Source organism: Falco cherrug, chromosome 4 (assembly GCF_023634085.1).
Source record: "Falco cherrug isolate bFalChe1 chromosome 4, bFalChe1.pri, whole genome shotgun sequence".
Lineage (NCBI taxonomy): Eukaryota > Metazoa > Chordata > Aves > Falconiformes > Falconidae > Falco > Falco cherrug.
The window spans coordinates 96,636,784-96,655,296 of NC_073700.1; the positions used below are offsets into that span (position 1 = coordinate 96,636,784).

General features: G+C 36.5%; 1 protein-coding gene across 28 annotated transcripts in view; it reads left to right on the forward strand.

Moving 5' to 3' along the window:
- Positions 1-18,513, forward strand: part of CLASP2 (cytoplasmic linker associated protein 2) — a 146,751-nt gene that overhangs the window by 84,571 nt on the left and 43,667 nt on the right. For 20 of the 28 annotated variants that reach the window (XM_055710468.1, XM_055710471.1, XM_055710473.1 and 17 more), the window contains 9 exons: positions 376-446; positions 2,463-2,522; positions 3,703-3,780; positions 4,358-4,525; positions 7,148-7,203; positions 8,340-8,510; positions 11,736-11,759; positions 14,455-14,472; positions 16,399-16,500. In XM_055710468.1, the coding sequence (XP_055566443.1) occupies positions 376-446; positions 2,463-2,522; positions 3,703-3,780; positions 4,358-4,525; positions 7,148-7,203; positions 8,340-8,510; positions 11,736-11,759; positions 14,455-14,472; positions 16,399-16,500 (748 nt within the window). The remainder of the gene's footprint in view (positions 1-375; positions 447-2,462; positions 2,523-3,702; positions 3,781-4,357; positions 4,526-7,147; positions 7,204-8,339; positions 8,511-11,735; positions 11,760-14,454; positions 14,473-16,398; positions 16,501-18,513) is intronic. The other 8 variants (XM_055710472.1, XM_055710478.1, XM_055710480.1 and 5 more) reach the window with 2 other exon arrangements.

Genomic DNA, 18,513 nt, shown 5'->3' on the forward strand with positions numbered 1-18,513 from the left:
TGATTCAGTTTTTTCTCTGTAACTCTGATTTTTAAGACTGCTATGTCTATTGCTTTTTTTTTTTTCTGTGGCAAAACTAAAATAACATTAGCTTACAACTCCTTTGAGAAGACAGTTACATTTGAGCCTTCATATATGACTTCTGACAGCTAAATACTGCATATCGTCATGTGATTGTTGATGACACTGGAAAAAAATACACTTAAACAATTGGCATGGTAGTAGCAGTCTCTTATTTAATAGTATTCTCCATTTAAGTAAGTGTTGTAAATGTTTGCAGTTTATGTTGCTAATTCTGTTTGACTTAATTAGTACAGTACAAATTCAGGAATGCTTTTGTCATTAACTGCTTTGTCTTTTTTTTCTTTTTTTTAGCATACTCATGTGCCACGACTCATACCTTTAATAACAAGCAACTGTACCTCAAAATCAGTTGCAGTTAGAAGGTGAGTACATTATGAATAGAAAATTATTAAAGCTGTTGGTTTTGTAAATATGGTGCTCATGTTGAAAATAAACAGATATGAAGACTTATGGCAGTTAACTCTGAATACACAAAACTGTGTTATCCAGTAAACAACAAAAATTAACTTCAGCGAAGTTACATTAGGTGACGTTGAGGAATGGTACTCTCTGCCATACTGGGGGATGTACACTGTATCCTTCAGTAGAATTTATTCTAATTTAAAATGTTCCTAACACTTGTTTGAAAAAAGTACCCTCTGATTTAAGACCAGAAGGGGGGGAGAGGGAACCAACTGTAGCTGAATCTTTTGCTTGGTCTGATGAGAACAAACACCACAGGTGTTGCGAGGCATTGGGAGAGCATGAAACAGATACAGATGTCCTAGCAAAGAACCAGCCTGAGCCTGTTAGTGACTGTTACTAGGCCTGTCAGGTCTGGCCCTGAGGATAGTGCTCTTGTCGAAGCACTACAGCATCGTGTGTGCAGTGTGTGCCAGCACCTTGCTCTCCTGATGCCAGGAGGACTTCACATTTTGTGCAGTGCAGTTTCAACGTGTGGAGCTAGGCTGTCTGATGCTGTGCCCAAAATAATGAACCTACCATGCTGGGGACTGTGGGATTGCGACAGTGACTGCTACCTCAGATCGGACATGGTGGATCAATCTTTTGTCATGTTAAACAACAGAGGCGCACCTTCAGCATGTTGCTTCTTCCAAGAACGTGATACTTTAACATTTGGGTTGGCTTTCTACAAAATTGGTTTCTGACAAGAGTGTCATTGTCTGCACAAAATCTCATGGAAGGACTTGATGATGTTTCTGGACCCATGCTAGTCTTTTAAGTGGCATATCTATGTGTATGCAAGAAATAGCTTGAGTATCTAATCTATTTGCTCTGAGTCAGAGCTGGTTTTGCCTCCAAAGCAGGTATTAACTCATGTTAAACTGACCTGTCATAACTTCTGGTTTGACTGGAAAACAATTCACAGGGCTTCAGTGTCTCCACTTACCACAGCTTTGCTGAGGAACATCAGACAGTAGGTGGCTTTGGTCCTGCAGTTGATGATTCAGAGACTGTCAGTGAAGGTGGCCAAAACTGCATTGTTTTCACACTGACTTCATTCCTTTGGAAAGACAAACTAGATTGGTTATAATAGTGCAAAGTGTTTCAGGGTTTCTTGCCATGCCTTGTAAGTGTCCAAAGGATTTGGGTAGAATAAAAATTAAATCTGCCCCTCTAGATCAGGTCAAAGATGCAACATAAGCAGAAAAAGTGGTTCCAGGCAACAGAGTCCACTACCTTTTTGAAGACTTATCTGCATCTTCCTAATTTGTGTCACTTTGATTTGTTTATCAGGATCTAGCTACAGAAGATGTATTATAAAATACGCCTTTTGCTAATGGCTGTCTACTGAATTGTCAAGAATTCAGAATTAATAATGAATGCAGTTACATAATGTTGTACAATACCAGCAGATCTTTAGGATTGCTTTCTTTACGCAGAGCCTTCTGCTAACAATCTCCTGTTTTCTTTGATGCTACATACTCAGTAGTGACAGGTGAAAGGATGGGAATTGTGTTTGTGACAAGTGCACTGCTATGGGAATATTATGTTGTGACTCAACAGCTGAATTTTTAAAGTATTGATTTTTTTTATATTAAGATTTTATACTTTGTACAATTTTTAAACTAATGAATTTTGTCTGCTGTTTTGGGGCTAACTAATATAGCATGTGTAATAATACGACTTGAGCAACAGATGGTTAATTGAACCACATGTATTTTTTTAAAGTTCAGAGTTAGTTAGCGTGCATGTTTACTTATGTTCTATACAGAATATTTTAATTTTGCAATATGGCAACCAATGTCCTTATTTGACAGATACATGTACTTTTATTTTATGTATTTGTTTTCCTCTGGGGAAAGAATAAAGTTACTGTTTATTTTGCAAACACATGAGAGAAATGAATATTAACTATAACTCTTCTGTCTTTTTAGACGCTCCTTTGAGTTCTTAGACTTGCTGTTGCAAGAGTGGCAAACACATTCGTTGGAAAGGTATGGGCCAGTATATTTTTCCCCAAGAATAAACTGCTGATGAGTTTTACGACAGAAATCTTTTCATTAAAGCATTCAGTTGGATTTTGTTCAGTGTTGGCCAGCCTTTCCAGCATAGACAACCTTTCTAGCACAGCAGGGCATGTGGCTTGTTAGGTGCCAGTGAGAAGGAGAGCTGTGTGTTCCAGCCCTGACTTTGTGTTGGTTCCTTTCTTTACCCTCTGCCTCTTCTTCTGTATCATGAGCAATGTGCACCGTGCTTGCAGAGTTTCACTTAAGTCATGTGTGCTGTGTGGCAGAGATGCACAGTTAAGCATCTGTCTTTTGTCCTGAAAGGATGATACTCACCATAAAAGAGGGCAAGTGGGATTAGGCTGGAGGGCTGTTTCTAGTATTAAGATCACACTGTAGCTTCTCCAGCAGACAGGAAAATAATACATGCATCGGCTCTGCAGAATGTGTATTCGAAGAATGGAGTAAGAGCAAAGGGATTAAGGGGCCTCCAGAGAAGACTCTGAAGAGCTTCACGGTCATCCAGCTCCACAGTTACCTTTCAACCCCTGAAGGTGCTCCTGAGAAAGGGAGCAATGGGGACATCATGATTTATATCAGAGTGTCTATGTGTATATTTTAAAAAGACAAAAAAATCCCCGATGTCCCCCCTCCCCAGCCAAACCCCAAAACTTCAAACATGTCTTGAATTAAAATCTGTTCATCATCACAATTTTTGGTTGTTCTGCTGGGTGTTTTGCTGTTCTTGCGAGCATCTGTTGAGATTTAAAACTCATAGGCCAAAAGCGTTCAGAGGTGAATTTCCAGGAAAGTGGATTTACCAATCTTAACTTTTTAAATTTTCTTACTATTAATATAGTAGGGGAAATGGTTTTTCTATTTGAGGAAAGTAGGTGTCTTAAAAAAGATATTAAAAAAATAACTTTTAAATGTGATATATGTATGTCTGAAAAGCAGATTATAATTCTTTTAGATTGAAGGAGGAAGCTTACCTAAACCTTTAACAGATGGTGCAATTGTCATCAGTATGCTTAAGTGTTTGTTTACTTGATATCTTAGAAAGCATATCTCAGCTGTTTTTTACTCAGAGAAATGTTAGTTGAAGTGTAAAACTTTACTACTTTGAATTTGGAGTAGCAAAATAGCATGAAGAATGTCTGTCTTCTAGGCATGCAGCTGTCTTGGTTGAAACGATCAAGAAAGGCATTCATGATGCTGATGCAGAAGCAAGAGTGGAGGCAAGAAAGTGAGTTTTGACTACATTTTGCTCTGAAAAATTGAATGTTTTACATGAGTGATAGAAGGCGTATCGGAGGTGGGTGACTTCAACTATGGCTGAAGAAGAGGACGCAGGTTAAAATTTGATGCTTCTGTTCTGAGTTCTGAATTAATGCCTGGTTTCTTTTGCAAAAGACAATCTGAAAGTTGAAACAGTTAATACTGTTGTGCAGCAATTGACGATTCTACTGAAATGGGAGTCATAAAGATTGATACTGCTGCAGAATCATCCCCCTCCCTTAATTAAGTCATTAAAAAAATGCAGTGCTTTGACTGGTGATTAGGCCAGAAGAGAATTTTTCTTGATTCCACACAGAATTGGTATGTGAATGTGAGAACTTCAGAGGATAGACTTAAGTTATTTTGAAAAGATTAATTCAGCCAATGTAACTGGTTTCTTTTATGATTTGATAAGTATTGTATATGTTGCATATTTTCAGTCTGAGTTCATTGCCTTCCATTCGCTGATTCGTTCTGTAATCTTTACTTCCTGACTTTGAAGAAAATACTGAGCAATTACATGTGGTTATTCTCTTATTTTGCAGGGCTTACCTGGGTCTCAGAAATCATTTTCCTAGTGAAGCTGAGACTCTGTACAATTCTCTTGAGCCACCCTATCAAAGAAGCCTCCAGACCTACTTGAAGAATTCTGGCAGTATAGCATCTCTCCCTCAGTCAGACAGGTCATCTTCCAGCTCACAGGAGAGCCTCAAGTAAGGATTGCTTAACTGTTTCTGAGCCTATAAAAAAACAGAAACTGTTTCTCAAAAGCAAATGAGCCAGACTTCTGTGGTGTACATAAAGGCTGCAGTTGTATTTTGTCACTTCTTACTAAATAAAGTCTTTTACTCTGTTTTCCTATATGACAGTATTACCCCGGCAAGGTGAAAAATGAAGACAAGTCATTAACTGGATTTTAGCAGGCTGTTCTTATTCATTATTTATTCCTTAAAAGCCTCTGTTATGCCAAAATATCTTCAAGGTTCACATATTGGTGTCCAGCATTCTGGTGCAATTAATTAAATCCAGGAAAGAAATAATGGTGTTACTCCTTTTTTTATCTCTTTTCACTGGGAAGTATGAGACACACTGACACTGAGATTCATTCAGGTTGGAGATGCCTTTTTTTTTCCTCTGCTGTCTTCACAGTATTGAATATCTATTAGCAGTATTTTGCAGCTGTGCTAATTACTAGAGGGTGGGTCTGTGCTGCAGTCTGTGGTGTATTAAGATGTATAGACAATCCTGAGTTGAATAAATTAAAATTCACTTAGGTACCAGTAGCAAAAGAAATCTACTGGCTTTTTAGCAGAAATGTAAAATAGTAATAGAAGATTTTTTTTTTCCCCCTTTACATTCTAGACAGCTTCCTCAAAGTGTTTAAACCTGTTAACATTTCAATTCAGATGCTTCATTTCCAAAGCCAGAGAACTTGTCTGCTCACTTTTGACTTGAAAGCAGAGACTGCTTCCAGCATACTGGAAGTTAACTTTTTTTTGTTGTTCTTTTGACTGCTGTCTTAAATACCAGAAGCTTAGCTTATCTTTCCTATGGTACTTGTAATTATAAAAAAACATTTTAAAAATAATTGTAATGTAGGCTATTGCTAACATTTCATTTTCCACAAACAAATGTTTATTCAAAGATTAATTACTCGTGTTTAAATTAATCTATATTCCCTGTCTGAAAATCAAAGTGCTGTTAATGAGTTACTAGTAATGAAATGTTAAAAACTAAATTACAGAGACGTTATAATCTTAAGTTACTCTTAAAGCCTCAAGTGTTACTTCCTGTATTGCAAGATATGCAAGTACTACAGTACAGAAAGGAAGGAGTAAAAAAGAGATCATGATATTCCAAACTAAGTAATTTTTAATTGATTTTTCGCTTATTTTGCCTGTAGATGCATGTTATTTTCCCTGTGTTACCCAAAACTGTATTTCTGGCTATTAATGTAGATGCTGAATTCTCCCTGTGGAGATTAACCTAAGTAATATGGGTATGATTTTCCTAAAAGTCTGATCCTCCATGATTTTCAACGCTCTGAGCTTAGAGCTCTAACAGATCATTCATTGATCAAAAATGGTATTAAGGAGGATAATGGAATGAGGGAAACATGGTGACTTGTGCCTACCTATATGAAACCGCTTAAGTGAAATGTCAGTTGAAATAGATTGTGACAGTTGTCTGGGCCTTCTGTTCGGAGCAGTCTGTAAGGTCAGGATGCACCCAGGAGTCCTGCCTCAGCCTCCTTGACTGACTTGCAGCAAAATACCTCCAGAACACTAGTTTGTAACGTCAGAAAGGCAGGTATCATTCATAATAAGCTGCAAATACATGTTCTCATGTGAGGAGTTAGGTCTAACAGTGCTGGCCTCTCTGTTGTCATTGAGCACCTGAGCTAATAACTTAGATAAATGCACACACAGTATGAGGCGAGGCATCTCTTTTCTCTGATTTTTGGTTTGAAATCAGAAGCAGATTATTTTTACTAAAGCTGAGACTCTAGACTCAAGCTGTAATTTGAGCTAACTATTTCAGCAAATACAAACCTTCCCAGTCAGTTAAATACTTAGATGGGTAGATGGGAATAAATGAATAAAATTCCATGCTTTCTGCTACTAGTCTCTTGCTTTTCCCTGGTCCCTCTGACTGCATTTTACCCTTCTGAACCAGGCAGAAGGAAGGGCTCACAGTTAAACTTGAGTAGACAAAAATATTTCACTTCACCAATTACTCATTTTTGCAGCAACAGTAAAGGGAAATTGAAAGAAAACGAAGTGGAGAAGGCGTGGGATTCTTCTCCTTACATAAATTGTGGGAGCCTTTAACATTCAAACAGAGGAAATACACTCAAGCTGCTGGGAAGTTCCAGCAATTTTCTTCTTAATTTTAACTCAGTTCATGGAAGATGCAGGACTGGAAGAGGCTTATGAGTTGTACACCTGTTTTCCTTGTTACTGCAGACACCACTTCACATAATTTCTTTCAGAAATGGAGGCCTGCTGGTTTTGTCTGGTGGCTGGTTTAAGATGAGCTGTGTAGTTAAAACCTTGTACTCACCACTTTAAATGTTCCGTGACCATGTCTGGAATACCTGAACTTTGTGTTAGCAATGTGTCCCTATCAGCAATCAAAGGATTAATGCTTTGTGATGAAGATGCAATTTTATAAAATATAACAGATGATTGTGTTTTCCTTATCATTCCATATTTAATGTGTTCATCTAAGATTGAAGGGGAGAAAAGAACAGAACACTTTTTCTCTTCTTTATTGTTCGTGTTGGATCTGATACATGAGGCTTACTTACCAGGTTTATTGACTTCTTTTTTCAGTCGGCCTCTATCATCTAAATGGTCTGCAGCCAGCCCAGCAAGCCTTGCAGGCAGAGGTAAGGGGGTTGCAGTGCAGTGCATGGTGATTGTTCTTCATGTTCTTTGAATAAAAAGTTTTAAATGCAGCTTAAAATTTTACTGTCTTAAGCATGTACCCTTAAATAATGATATGTGTCACTACAAATGGCACCTGGAGCCAAGATTGCCTCATACTCGCTTCACATTTTGTCTTGTTTTAGTTGTTGCAAGTATAAGGCATAATTTGCAAAGTATTGGTACGATTAATTGATCATCTGTCTTTGGAGTTATGTCATGAGACAGTCTCAAAGAAAATCATTACTCTGTGGTCTGTTCATGATTATTAGGCTTATGGCAATTGGAAATGAAGGACTCTACCTTTCATCTGTTCTGTGTAGCTGTTGCTCTTCATAAAAAAACAAAACCTGCAGATTTGCGATACAAAGAGTTTAATTTTATCTTGAGTGTTCAGAATTGTCTTTGCTCTTTTTTTCACTTAATGTCTTTGTAAGTCTTGCAGAGTAAATAATTTGAACATTTTACAAATGGCCTGTAATTGAGAGTGCTTGTTTTCTGGATACTGAAACTGTTAAGGGGGAGTCAGGTTTTGAAGACATAAACCAATAGTTAAAATTAACTGAAGCAAATAGTTAAGATGGAGTAAATAATAGGAGGTGAATATAAAAATACGTTACAGAAGATTACACCCTAAAGCAATTCAGGGTATGCATTCAGCTTGCCTTTGGCTTTATCTTAGCTGAAGTGTGGGAATATTATTTTTCCTCAGTATCATGAGGGATGCTGTGAATTTCCTTGTGTTCGTGAAGCATTCAGTAATGTAATAAATCGGATAAATGTTCAAAATTATGTAATTTGTGCTAGCATGGGAACATGTAGTTTGTATTAAATAATGCTGTAATTTCATGCTGAATGAAGGTAAATACTACTGTAAAATAAACTTCTTTATCTGAATTTCATGGCAACACCAGGTCTAAGTTTCCTTCTTAACTCTGTAATACTTTTTTTAGTATTAATGTGACTTCTACTTCTTTACATTATTTTCTGTACTTTCTGCTGGTATGCTGCAGTAGTAGAAAATGTTAACCTTTTAAATACAATTCATTTTATTCATTATAGACTTAATTTCCTAATACTTTTAATTTTTATTTCCTAGTTTCAGGCAGCAGCAAGGGTGTTCCAAGCCCAGGAACTCTGCAAAGGTCTCGCAGTGACATTGATGTTAATGCTGCCGCAGGTGCAAAGGCCCGCCACGCTGCTGGACAGACAGCTGGAGCTGGGCGCTTATCAGCAGCTGGTCTACCCCCGGGATCTTACGCTTCGCTAGGTAAGGGGAACATCTTTGCAATACTGTGAGATATTTTAAAAGTTTTTTTGATCAAAAAGTTAAGGGGAAATACTGGTCATTTTTAGTAGTATTTAACACTGCAAAAGAGCAGGTGTTCTGAAGTTAGTTACCAACTTCGCTGTTTTGCTTTGCTTTGTGCTGGAAGAATGCCAATGCAAAGAATGTATTCACACTGTGCTCTTTAAAAATGTGTTAATCTGGAGTTAACATCAATTATTGGAAAGGGCGACACTTAACAGCAGATAGTGATCATGGCTTTTTTATTTCTAGAAGCAGTAGTGAAATGAGTATTAGGACTCTTGATTTTTCCTTTTTCTCAGCTCTTTAGCTGGTTATTTTACAGCAGTGCTGAAAAGACATCCTGGCAGTAAGTCGTGGCTTCTTCATGTAATGCAGAAGTGTTTTACACAATAATATACAACATTGGCTTCATAGATTTCTTCTTTAAGCATGTTGATGGAACTATGTGGATGTTTATCTAGGTGACAGTCTTCATTGATAGGAGTACTTGCTGTTAGATATGAAGTGCTATAAATGATAAGCGCAGAAGAGTGTTATATAGTAGTAATATCAAATGGTGGTAGATGTTAGAACTTCTGCTGGATGGGGAGCCCCAAGGAATATGGTCATGTTTTTGTTCTTTTTAAGTTATCCATACTGTAGGGGTAGCAATGAGGGAAGTGAGGTTCAGTGTTCACAAAACTGTTGTTTTTTTCTTCTCAGCTGATGTGCCAGTTAGATCACCAAGGAGACATGTCCTGATGTCGGTATTGCCAAAGGTGATCACAGGAGAGGCAGAGAAACCATATAGTTCTGATTTACCTTGTGTTTGGGGACATGTTAGGATATACTTAGACTATGGTTTTCAAAGTTTTTGGTTGTGCTTTTTTAAATTAAAATTTTAAGTTTATGACTATTATAAATGAATTGGTTCTTTTATCATCATAGAGCAGTTTGGGTGGAAGGGACCTTAAAGATCTTCTAGTTCCAATCCCCCTGCCACGGGCTATTTGAAATGGTTCGAACACCATTGATTTCAGGATTAAGTTTGTGAGTGTAGACAACGGTGACAGAAGGAATACTTGCTGTTTGAAATGGTAATTTCAGGTGTGGGCTCGGCTCCCTCTAGTGCCCACAGCGAGAGAGCCCTCCGGGTAGCGGGGGAACGCCGAAGTTAGGCTGCTCAGTTTGCTCGGCGGAGGAGATGCACTTGATTGCTCGAGGAATTCTCAGTTCCTCCCTCGGTAATGCCTAAAAGCCTGAAATAGGTGTGATGATTTCCAGGGTAAGAGTGTTGCCTGGTCTGTTTTGATGTGCCGTAGGACATACTGTGAATCTCAAAGCTGGAGTTCAGCTGTTGTGAGAAGTAGAAGTGACACAGAGCAAGCATGGTGGCAGAAGGAAAAGATCAAACAGAACAAAGGGAGAAATTTCTCTGTTAATTATCTTCTTCATGCTGCTGAAATAAAGGGACTGCTTTGGTCTTTAGAGGAAACTAGCTCTTGATTGGAGGATTGGTTTGCTTTCAGAATGTTTTAAGTGATATGTGATACATGCTCAGAATTTTGTAAGCAAGGGTTGAGAAGGACAGAGATTTTCAGGGAAGTAAATAGCAGTGGCTTCGTGCAGGAAAGTAACAGAAATAAAGAAATAGCCTGTCCTCTGTGGTTTATAGATCGGGTGAGTGAGGGTCAGGGAGAGGAATAAATAGGGTAAGCCCAGGTCACAATCTTCTGAACGGTTTGAGTAGCTGGAAGACTGCCTTGCTAGTAGATGCCTCAATGGTGGTTTAAAATGGCAAAAAAATGTGATACTAGCAATGTATCGTAAAGTTAGATCCTATTACAGCTGGTATGAGGGCAGTAGTAGTGAAGGAGACCACAGTTTGTGTACCGTCAGACAAAAGCAGTACTGCTTGATTGATCTTGGCTCATTCTCCTAACAGTTTTTTTTAATAGTGATAAGGTAATTTAAATCACACATACCTGTCCCCTTTTACCTATGTAGAGAGCATGGCTATTGTGTGTTTGGCTATGGATTAACCATGGAATCCACCTCAGAATTTTGTTTCCTCTTAGTTTTCAAACAGTAACCTTAAAATGAATGGAGCGTGAATCCACGCAAGTGCAATGTTTCAGAAAATGGGCTCATTTGTGAACTTCTCCCTTCTCTTCATTTTAAGGGAATTGCTTGTACTAGTCCATATTTGGAAACTCAAAATGACAGAATTGTCAAGATAATGCTGACCATGGTACTAGAATGCCTAGAAAATGTTACTGTGTTTCCATGATGCTTTCCACATATTCTCAGGTGTTGCAGTCAAAAAATATAACATTGTCTCCTGGAGACTGAATTTATTTTCACCCTTACTTACAGAGAAACAACCACCTTTTGCTTAAACAACTGCCAAATTTAGAGCCTCAGAGGACCACAAGTTCATGAGCATAGTAATCTATAGCTGTTTCCACCTGTCTCTTCCCTTTTTTATTATTAATAGAAGAACTCTTGCTTGCTTATTTATGATTTGTTTTACAAAAAGCTTGTTCTAGAAGCAGTAGGACATTCTCTACTTCAGTTATTCTAAATGTTAACGATCTTTGACATCCTTAAGTATTGATGTCCTTTTTAAGAAGACTTGAGTTATAATTATTATGTCTCACACTAAATTGTTACTGTCAGAATATGTATGCACTACCTTCCAGCTGAACTGGTAAATCTTTAATGCTTTTAAACCAGAGTGGAACTTTCTCCCTTTTTTCCTCTGTCATTATTGTGATGTGTTTTTCCCTCCTGTCCCTTACCCCAGGTGGGGCTTCATGCTTAGGAGGAAATTTCATAAGAAATATAAATGTCGTGGTTCAATAATTATATAAATATATACTGATGCTTTAGTAACTGTTAACACCAAGCATGAAACAGTTCATAAATATTTTACTGAAAGGGTTTTCTCAAATCTGGGTAATAGGGAGAGATTAAGCATCCCTGTGCAAGGTACTTGTACCCTGTTCTGTAATTTTGTACCTTGGACTGAGAGGAGCCAACTTTACTTAAGGTAGCTTATACATGCATGAATTAGATAAAACATGTCTGCTGTATTTAATATTAATGTATTTTCCTTAATTAATGTTTTATGACTCTGCTGTGAACACCTTTATTCTAACACACTAAGTTTTCCATGTTTCTTTGCCTGCTTTTTCAACAAAGAGGATACTTCTGACAAGATGGATGGTAAGAAATTGTTTAGTCTGTCCTCTAATTCTGTTAAATATTTGATAGTGTTTTATGTAAAATTATTGATTTTTAATATATTTGTTCATTAACAAAATACAGTGCTGTTTTCTTTAACCCCTAAGTAATCTTGAAGCCTTAATATGTCTTGTGTTATTTCTGTGTTTGTTGATGGTTTTGTTGATTGTTCTGTATCAGTGACAAAAAAAATTATCGAAATGTGGTTGTTACTCCTATTTTTTAAAAAAGCTCTGTTAATTACAGAGGAATTACAGAACAGCAATGGGAGAGCAGAAGATGCTTGACCACATAATTAAGGATTTAAAAAAAGACACACAAAAATCTCTTTCAAAAGTACTCTATCAAAATCCAGTCTAGCTACATAATTTCAAGTGCCTGTGAATCCTGTAATACAATGTAATTCTATTAAAGAATAGTTTGTTAAGAAGACCTACCTGTTAAAATAGTTTATCAAGTATTCCAGCTAAGTTTTAGCCCTTACTTTTTTTCTAATTCACTGTATTAAACACATGGAGGGAGTGGTCGTATATCTTTATTCTAACTGCAATAAGGCTTCTCATAGCAGTTGTCTGTTTCGGGGGTGTGTAAGTAGTGCTTCCCATTTAATAAAGTGACAGAGTCCTAGCTCAATGCCTGATAATTCTAGTTATAATTTAATGCTGGGGCTATGTTTGCCTCTTAATAATTTGTCACGTGTTTATTAACAGTACATATTTCAAAGACTGAGTAGTTTACTGGAATTGAGTGATGTTTATTGTAGAATGAAATGAAAACAGTAAGAAGGTGCATCTCTAAAACCCAGAGTCCTGAATTAAAGCACGGATGATCAATTTCATGAAAGATAATTCTTGGAAGAATTTGAACCATTTTTGAGCATTGCAGATGGCAAGCCTACTTTAAAAAATTGAGGGGAGTTTGTGCAAGATAGTAGTGTCTGTCTTGCTTACTTCTATATCACATGTCCTTATGTTTAATAGGATTTATTCATAACTGTCTGTGCTGATCACTTGGTCTTGAGGTTTTGCACATTGCCACCAGCAATAAAGGTTCTTAGGGCTGTGTGTACAGGCTTTTTCGGTTCTTCAGACCAATAGTCACAGCTAATTATGTACCACATACCTGTTTAAAAAATAGTAGAGGAAGTACTATGCAATTACTGAAGTAACAGGTTGGGGTTTTTTTTCCTAGAGAATATTTGTAGTGATGATGTGTGAGACGGAATGAACACAGCTTAGCTCTCCAGCTGCTCTGATCTAACTGCCACAGTGTGGAACTAACAGTTTTTCCTTTTCCACTAATCTTGGCTGCATGTTTTTGCCAATTCTTTCACTAATGCCTTGTAATACTTCAATATCAATCCCTGTAGGCAAGCAAACTCCAGAAAACTGATTTCATGAAACAAAAGTGAATAGTATTCTGTTATTTAGCTTTTGGACCTGACACTGAGTCTTTAGCCATCCAAACCAGGTGGTAGCACAGGAGTGGAGAGGAAGGAGAAGCAGAACCCACCCCTTTTAGGAGCAGCTGGCTGTTAGCCTGGTTTAGGTGTTGCATAGAACCTGCCTTCCAGGATCCAGCTCTGGAATAATGGTGGGTTTGGGGAGTTAGTTTAGGGTTTGTGGTTGGTTTTTTTTTAACACAGACTGGTAAATTTGATCTTGAAAACTTTGAATTCCTACATACATATTACTTTAACTGTTTTTTGTGAAGAAACATTGAAATTTACACTGAATTAATTTTTTAGAGGGAGTTTTTAAAAATAGTGCCTTGAAGGTAGTGTAATATGAGAAAGCTGTAGCCAGATTTGCTGAGATTAAGTTCAGGCTAGCCAAAGACACTAACAGTTTTAATCGTTGTAGTTCACTTATAAGGCAGAAACAACAGAGTGAAAACGAAAATGGAAATACCTTTAGATATTTTTTTTTGAGGCATTTAACATTTTTATCACTATTAATACATATTTTATTCCATAATCTGATTTGTTCTAAAGGAACTTAGAGGAAGGACTGCTGTTTAGATAGCATCCCATCAATTCCTAGGTGCTGATGTCTGTAAAAAGATTTGTCCAATCCTCATTTTGTCATAAATCAAGCCATGTTAAGCTTGGCGTACTTGCTCAAGTGAGATCTAGTTTCAGCAAACTCGTATTGCTTCCACTTCCCTGAGAAAAATTTGATCTTGTGCATGTAGATCTTCAGAGTAATCGTGGATTTAATTCAGAGAAATCCTCCTTGGTGGCAGTTCCTCTCAGATTATCACTGTCCAGTGTGGGAAACACTGTCCTTATATATTATCTTAGAGAAAAACAAAATAGTCTGTTTTCTATTTTCAGAAGAGCTGGCACTAAAATATTTTTAATGTCTGTTTTTACCTGTACATGTCATTTCATTGACTATTTGGTAGATTTATTTTTTTTTCTATTGATTGTCTTGGTGGTTTCGTAACAAGTTGGGGAGGCAGTGCTATATATTGTGTTCTTACAAATCACTAACAGTATAGCATGGATGTTTCTCGATAATTTTTCTTCAGTTCAGTAATGGAATTGCAACACAAAAGCTTTAGCCCTCTTGACTTGTTAAAATCTGTCAAGATTCATAAGATTAATCTCAAAAAGGAATTGGAGACACAAAATATGGTTTGGAATATCATGTATTTTATTATTTTTTCTGTTTAGGAACAGCTTCTGAAGATGGTAAGAAAATATTTTGTTAGACTAGCTAATGTTTTCAGCTTCATATTTTCATTGATCCAAATTAAGCTTTAAAAGTAGAGTATGGTCTTTCTGGGGCTTTGTGGAGGTTGGTAACTCCAGACAGCTTATGCATCTAATACTTGGTTGTCATGTAGTATTTTTACAATTATTTTGCTTTTATTTTAATTCTCAAGTACTCATCTGCAGTAGAAGTGTCATTGTTTAACATTTCTAGTGTGAAAATGTAGGAGCTTTATAATTTTGCGTTTGTTTTTTAAAGCAAATCTTGTCACTGAATACTTCATCGAATGCGTTCATGCTCTGGGAAGCAGGTGCTGCTATTTCTTATCTTTTTGAGACTTGGGAATTCATATTTCAATATGCTATTAGCATTTAAACCTGTCATTACTGAATGGATGTAGAGACTCCAAGTGAGTTAACAGTTCATTTGCCTCACGCATACCAACTGTGGTTTTACTTTGATAAAATTGAAGCAGGTTCCAAGTGGTAATTTAACATAGTATTCAAATAGTGGCACTCTGTATTCCTAGGCTGTGGGGCTGAATTCTGAATGCATTGCAGTCTCACCGCACTCAGTGGGAAAACATTGCCATTGCACGGGGATAACTAGTAGAGTTTGGACTAGTTAAATCTAACCATTCTTGCTAGTGTGTTGTTTTCTAACAGTTTAGTGAATAACCTCCTTTATCCTGATTCTCTTCTTATAGACTCTCATCTATGGCTATTCCCTCTACTTGGATGAATAGTATTAACTTGGTTGGTCTCCAAATTCTGCTGTGGGAAGCCTAAAGAGGCTAGAACTAAATAACAGTCTGTGTACCTAATTCTTCTAGGTCAAATATTGACTCTACATGTCTAGAAAATATTTCAACTGTGTTGTTCTTAGAAGTGGATTAGTTACTGAGCTAGATCCACCCTGTACAAGCTTTTTGGGTTTTGTTCTTGCAACTTATAAGAACTATGGTTAGCATGGTTCTTGGTTTTGTTTTGTTTTTCTGTTGTTTGAGAGGTTGGCTGAGGAAATGTAGTACACAACTATTATTTTCTATTATGAATAATATTTCAGTTACCTATAATTCATCCAACTGGGGTCTTCCTTTCTTTTATGATTCCACTGAATGCTCTGGATGTTATGAGGAACATGGCTAATAATGCAGAAAGGTTTAACCGAAGACCCAAGATGGTCTAGCATTCTAGATAGAAGTGAATTTATCTAGTTGTAGATACTCAGTTTAATCTGTCTTTTCCTCAGTTCTTCTGTCTGTTGAGGAGAGTAGAATTTCCTTATATCATGTTGTCACTGAGGAGTACTTAAGTGTGTACTGTAGTCTATGCAAAATGCTATAAAAGGCTTGGGAAATCCTGTAGAAGTCTTGACTGTGGCCATGAAAGCAGTAGAATCTTCAGTAATAGGAAAGCGAGTGTTTAGATTTCTAAAAAGGAGTTAGGTTAGAAAGAAACATCAGCACCCTGTTAAAAAAATAGCATAATTTTTGTAGTTTTATAACAGCAAAAGTAGAGTTACAACCACAAGTAATCATGAGAAGACTGTACCTGATACAGCAACATTAGTTATATGCATTGCCTATTATATTTAATAAACTTCTCTTTAATATAGTCAACCTATTTATGTAGGAAGCAAGAACTAGTTAGCTCAGGGTGTTTATGAGAGAAATTGTTTACTGAAACATGTAAGATCAGAGGAGAAGTATTTTGATTCCTCAACTATTAAGTCCTTCAAGGTGTTCAAATTTCTACTAATTATCCCAAAAAATTTGTCACCAATTGAGTTACGCTATGCTGCTTTTTTATCTACAGAAACTTAAGAAAATATTAGTAAATGGCTACTGATGCTTTGCTTTCCACATTACTGTGAAAAACTGGTTTAATGCCATTTTTTTATAGGTCGTATACGAACAAAGCTTTCAACACCTTCTGTTGGTATTGGAAATTCTAAAACAGATTCCAGAGGACGGAGTAGAACCAAAGTGGTGTCACAGTCTCAGCGTATGTATTTTCTGTTTGACAGTTATACCTGATAAAGAGGCCAAATGTTTAAGCATATATTTATTCATTGACCAATGGCTACAGTCAAAGTTAATTTTTAAAAAAGCTACATACTGAGTTGTTGTTCTGTGCCTTAGGTTCATCATCGCCAGACAAAAATGAAGGTATTTTTTTCAGTGTTTTGGGTCAGTGGTATTTGCATGCTTTTCTAATTCATGTTGTTTTTCTCTGGACAAGATACTACATTAGCTCTTAGCTTGCCAATTATATTAGATAATGTAACAGGAAGTTAAATCTACCCTTCAATTCTGTCTTCAATTATAACTTCTCAACATTCTTTTCCCCCCTTTCTGACCTCCCCAACACAAAAGACCAGTAAACTTCTGTGTCAGTTACATATGACACATGGATGAGTAATACAGAAGAATAGGTAGGCTGAATGGTGTCCTCAGTGTTACCTGTAAAACCTGATTTCTTATTTTTCAGAAAGTTTTTATTTTTCAGCCGGGCATATGTATTTACATTTTAAGCTAGGCAGTGCTCTAGCTCTTGGATATATACTCTCTTCCTGTTCACTTAAGTCTTCTTTGGAGTAAAAATACTAGACCCTAACTTTATAATCAGTTACTTAGCTTATTTTGAATCAGAGGGTTAAAACAAGCAATTTACTGTATGTCAGCTAATCCACAGTAATTTTCTGTGTGTGTTTAGAAGCCAAAGCAAATGCAAAATTTCCAATCTAGCTGAGCACGGTCATTAATCAAAAAGACCTGATTACCTCACATTCTTTGGCACTGGCTGACCTATGGCAATTTGTTCACACATCTGATGTCTCCAACAGACATCATCTGACTAAGCTCTGTAGTGTTTTCAGACTCTCATCTTTGTCTAATTAAGTGAAGTGAAATGATATTAGTCAACGAAAGAAAAACTAACGTAAAATTAAATGAACCAGTCCTATGGTTTGTCAGGTCTAATATTATAAACCAAATAAAATTACAGAGATTTTGAATTTTCTAGTACAACTAGTTTGCTCTCAGTAACCTTACCCACTTTATTTTAATAAAACCCCTTAATTCTGTGTTTAATGGCAAAAACACTTCATAGCAGTGGCTGCATTTATCATAAACAGAATAACTTCAGAGGTTAAAAAAGCAGGTAGAAGAATTTTTGGGCTTTTTTAAATCCCTGTTAAAGAGTACTTCTCGTTGTTTTGCATTACTTCCTTTTCCAACAAATACAGTTGTATCAAACCTGAGCCAATGCTCACAGGTTTTGTGAAATAAAACTAAAATATCTGAACAGATAAATACAAAAATAATAAAATCCAGTAAGATAAACTCTCTTTAAGTAAGTATTTTTGCTTTGACGGTGCTTTAATCCCACACATCTGTGTGGGACGAGAGCTAGAATATAGTCTAGTTATTGACTGTGACAAAGGTTGTACAAAACTTGGTTTAAGTTTTCAGTGTTAAGATGACTATACTATACCATAAGCAAAGAATATTGAGATTAGTAATTTAAGAGGGAAGTGAGGTAACAGTTCCATCAGATCACTTTTTCTTGTTATGAAAAGCTGGAAGCAGTATCTGTAACACTTTTCCTAAGTGGTAGGAAAAGTTCTGAAATAAGCTTTTTGAAAATACCTTCATACTTTTGAGCAGGCTTGGTAAATTCTTAAAAACTTAAGGCATTTGGTAGACTGCTTTGAGGGAGGGGTTAAATTTAGGTAGCCAGACAAGAATACTGTGATCACTGTCGTAATATTAATTAAAACTGACTGTATATTCCGGGAAACAAACTGAAGCTTTTTCTGTTTCCTTTCACTAATAATGACCATTTATTTCCAAGAGAATTCATTTTTGCTTAGTATTAATGTCTAAAGAGGTAAATTGAATTGATACTGAAATAACTAGATTTGTCTATATCTGATGTCTGAAAAATAAATGCATGAATGAATCTTTACAGCCTTTTATTACTACTTCTGTTCAGAACTGATGGCTTCAGTTAGCT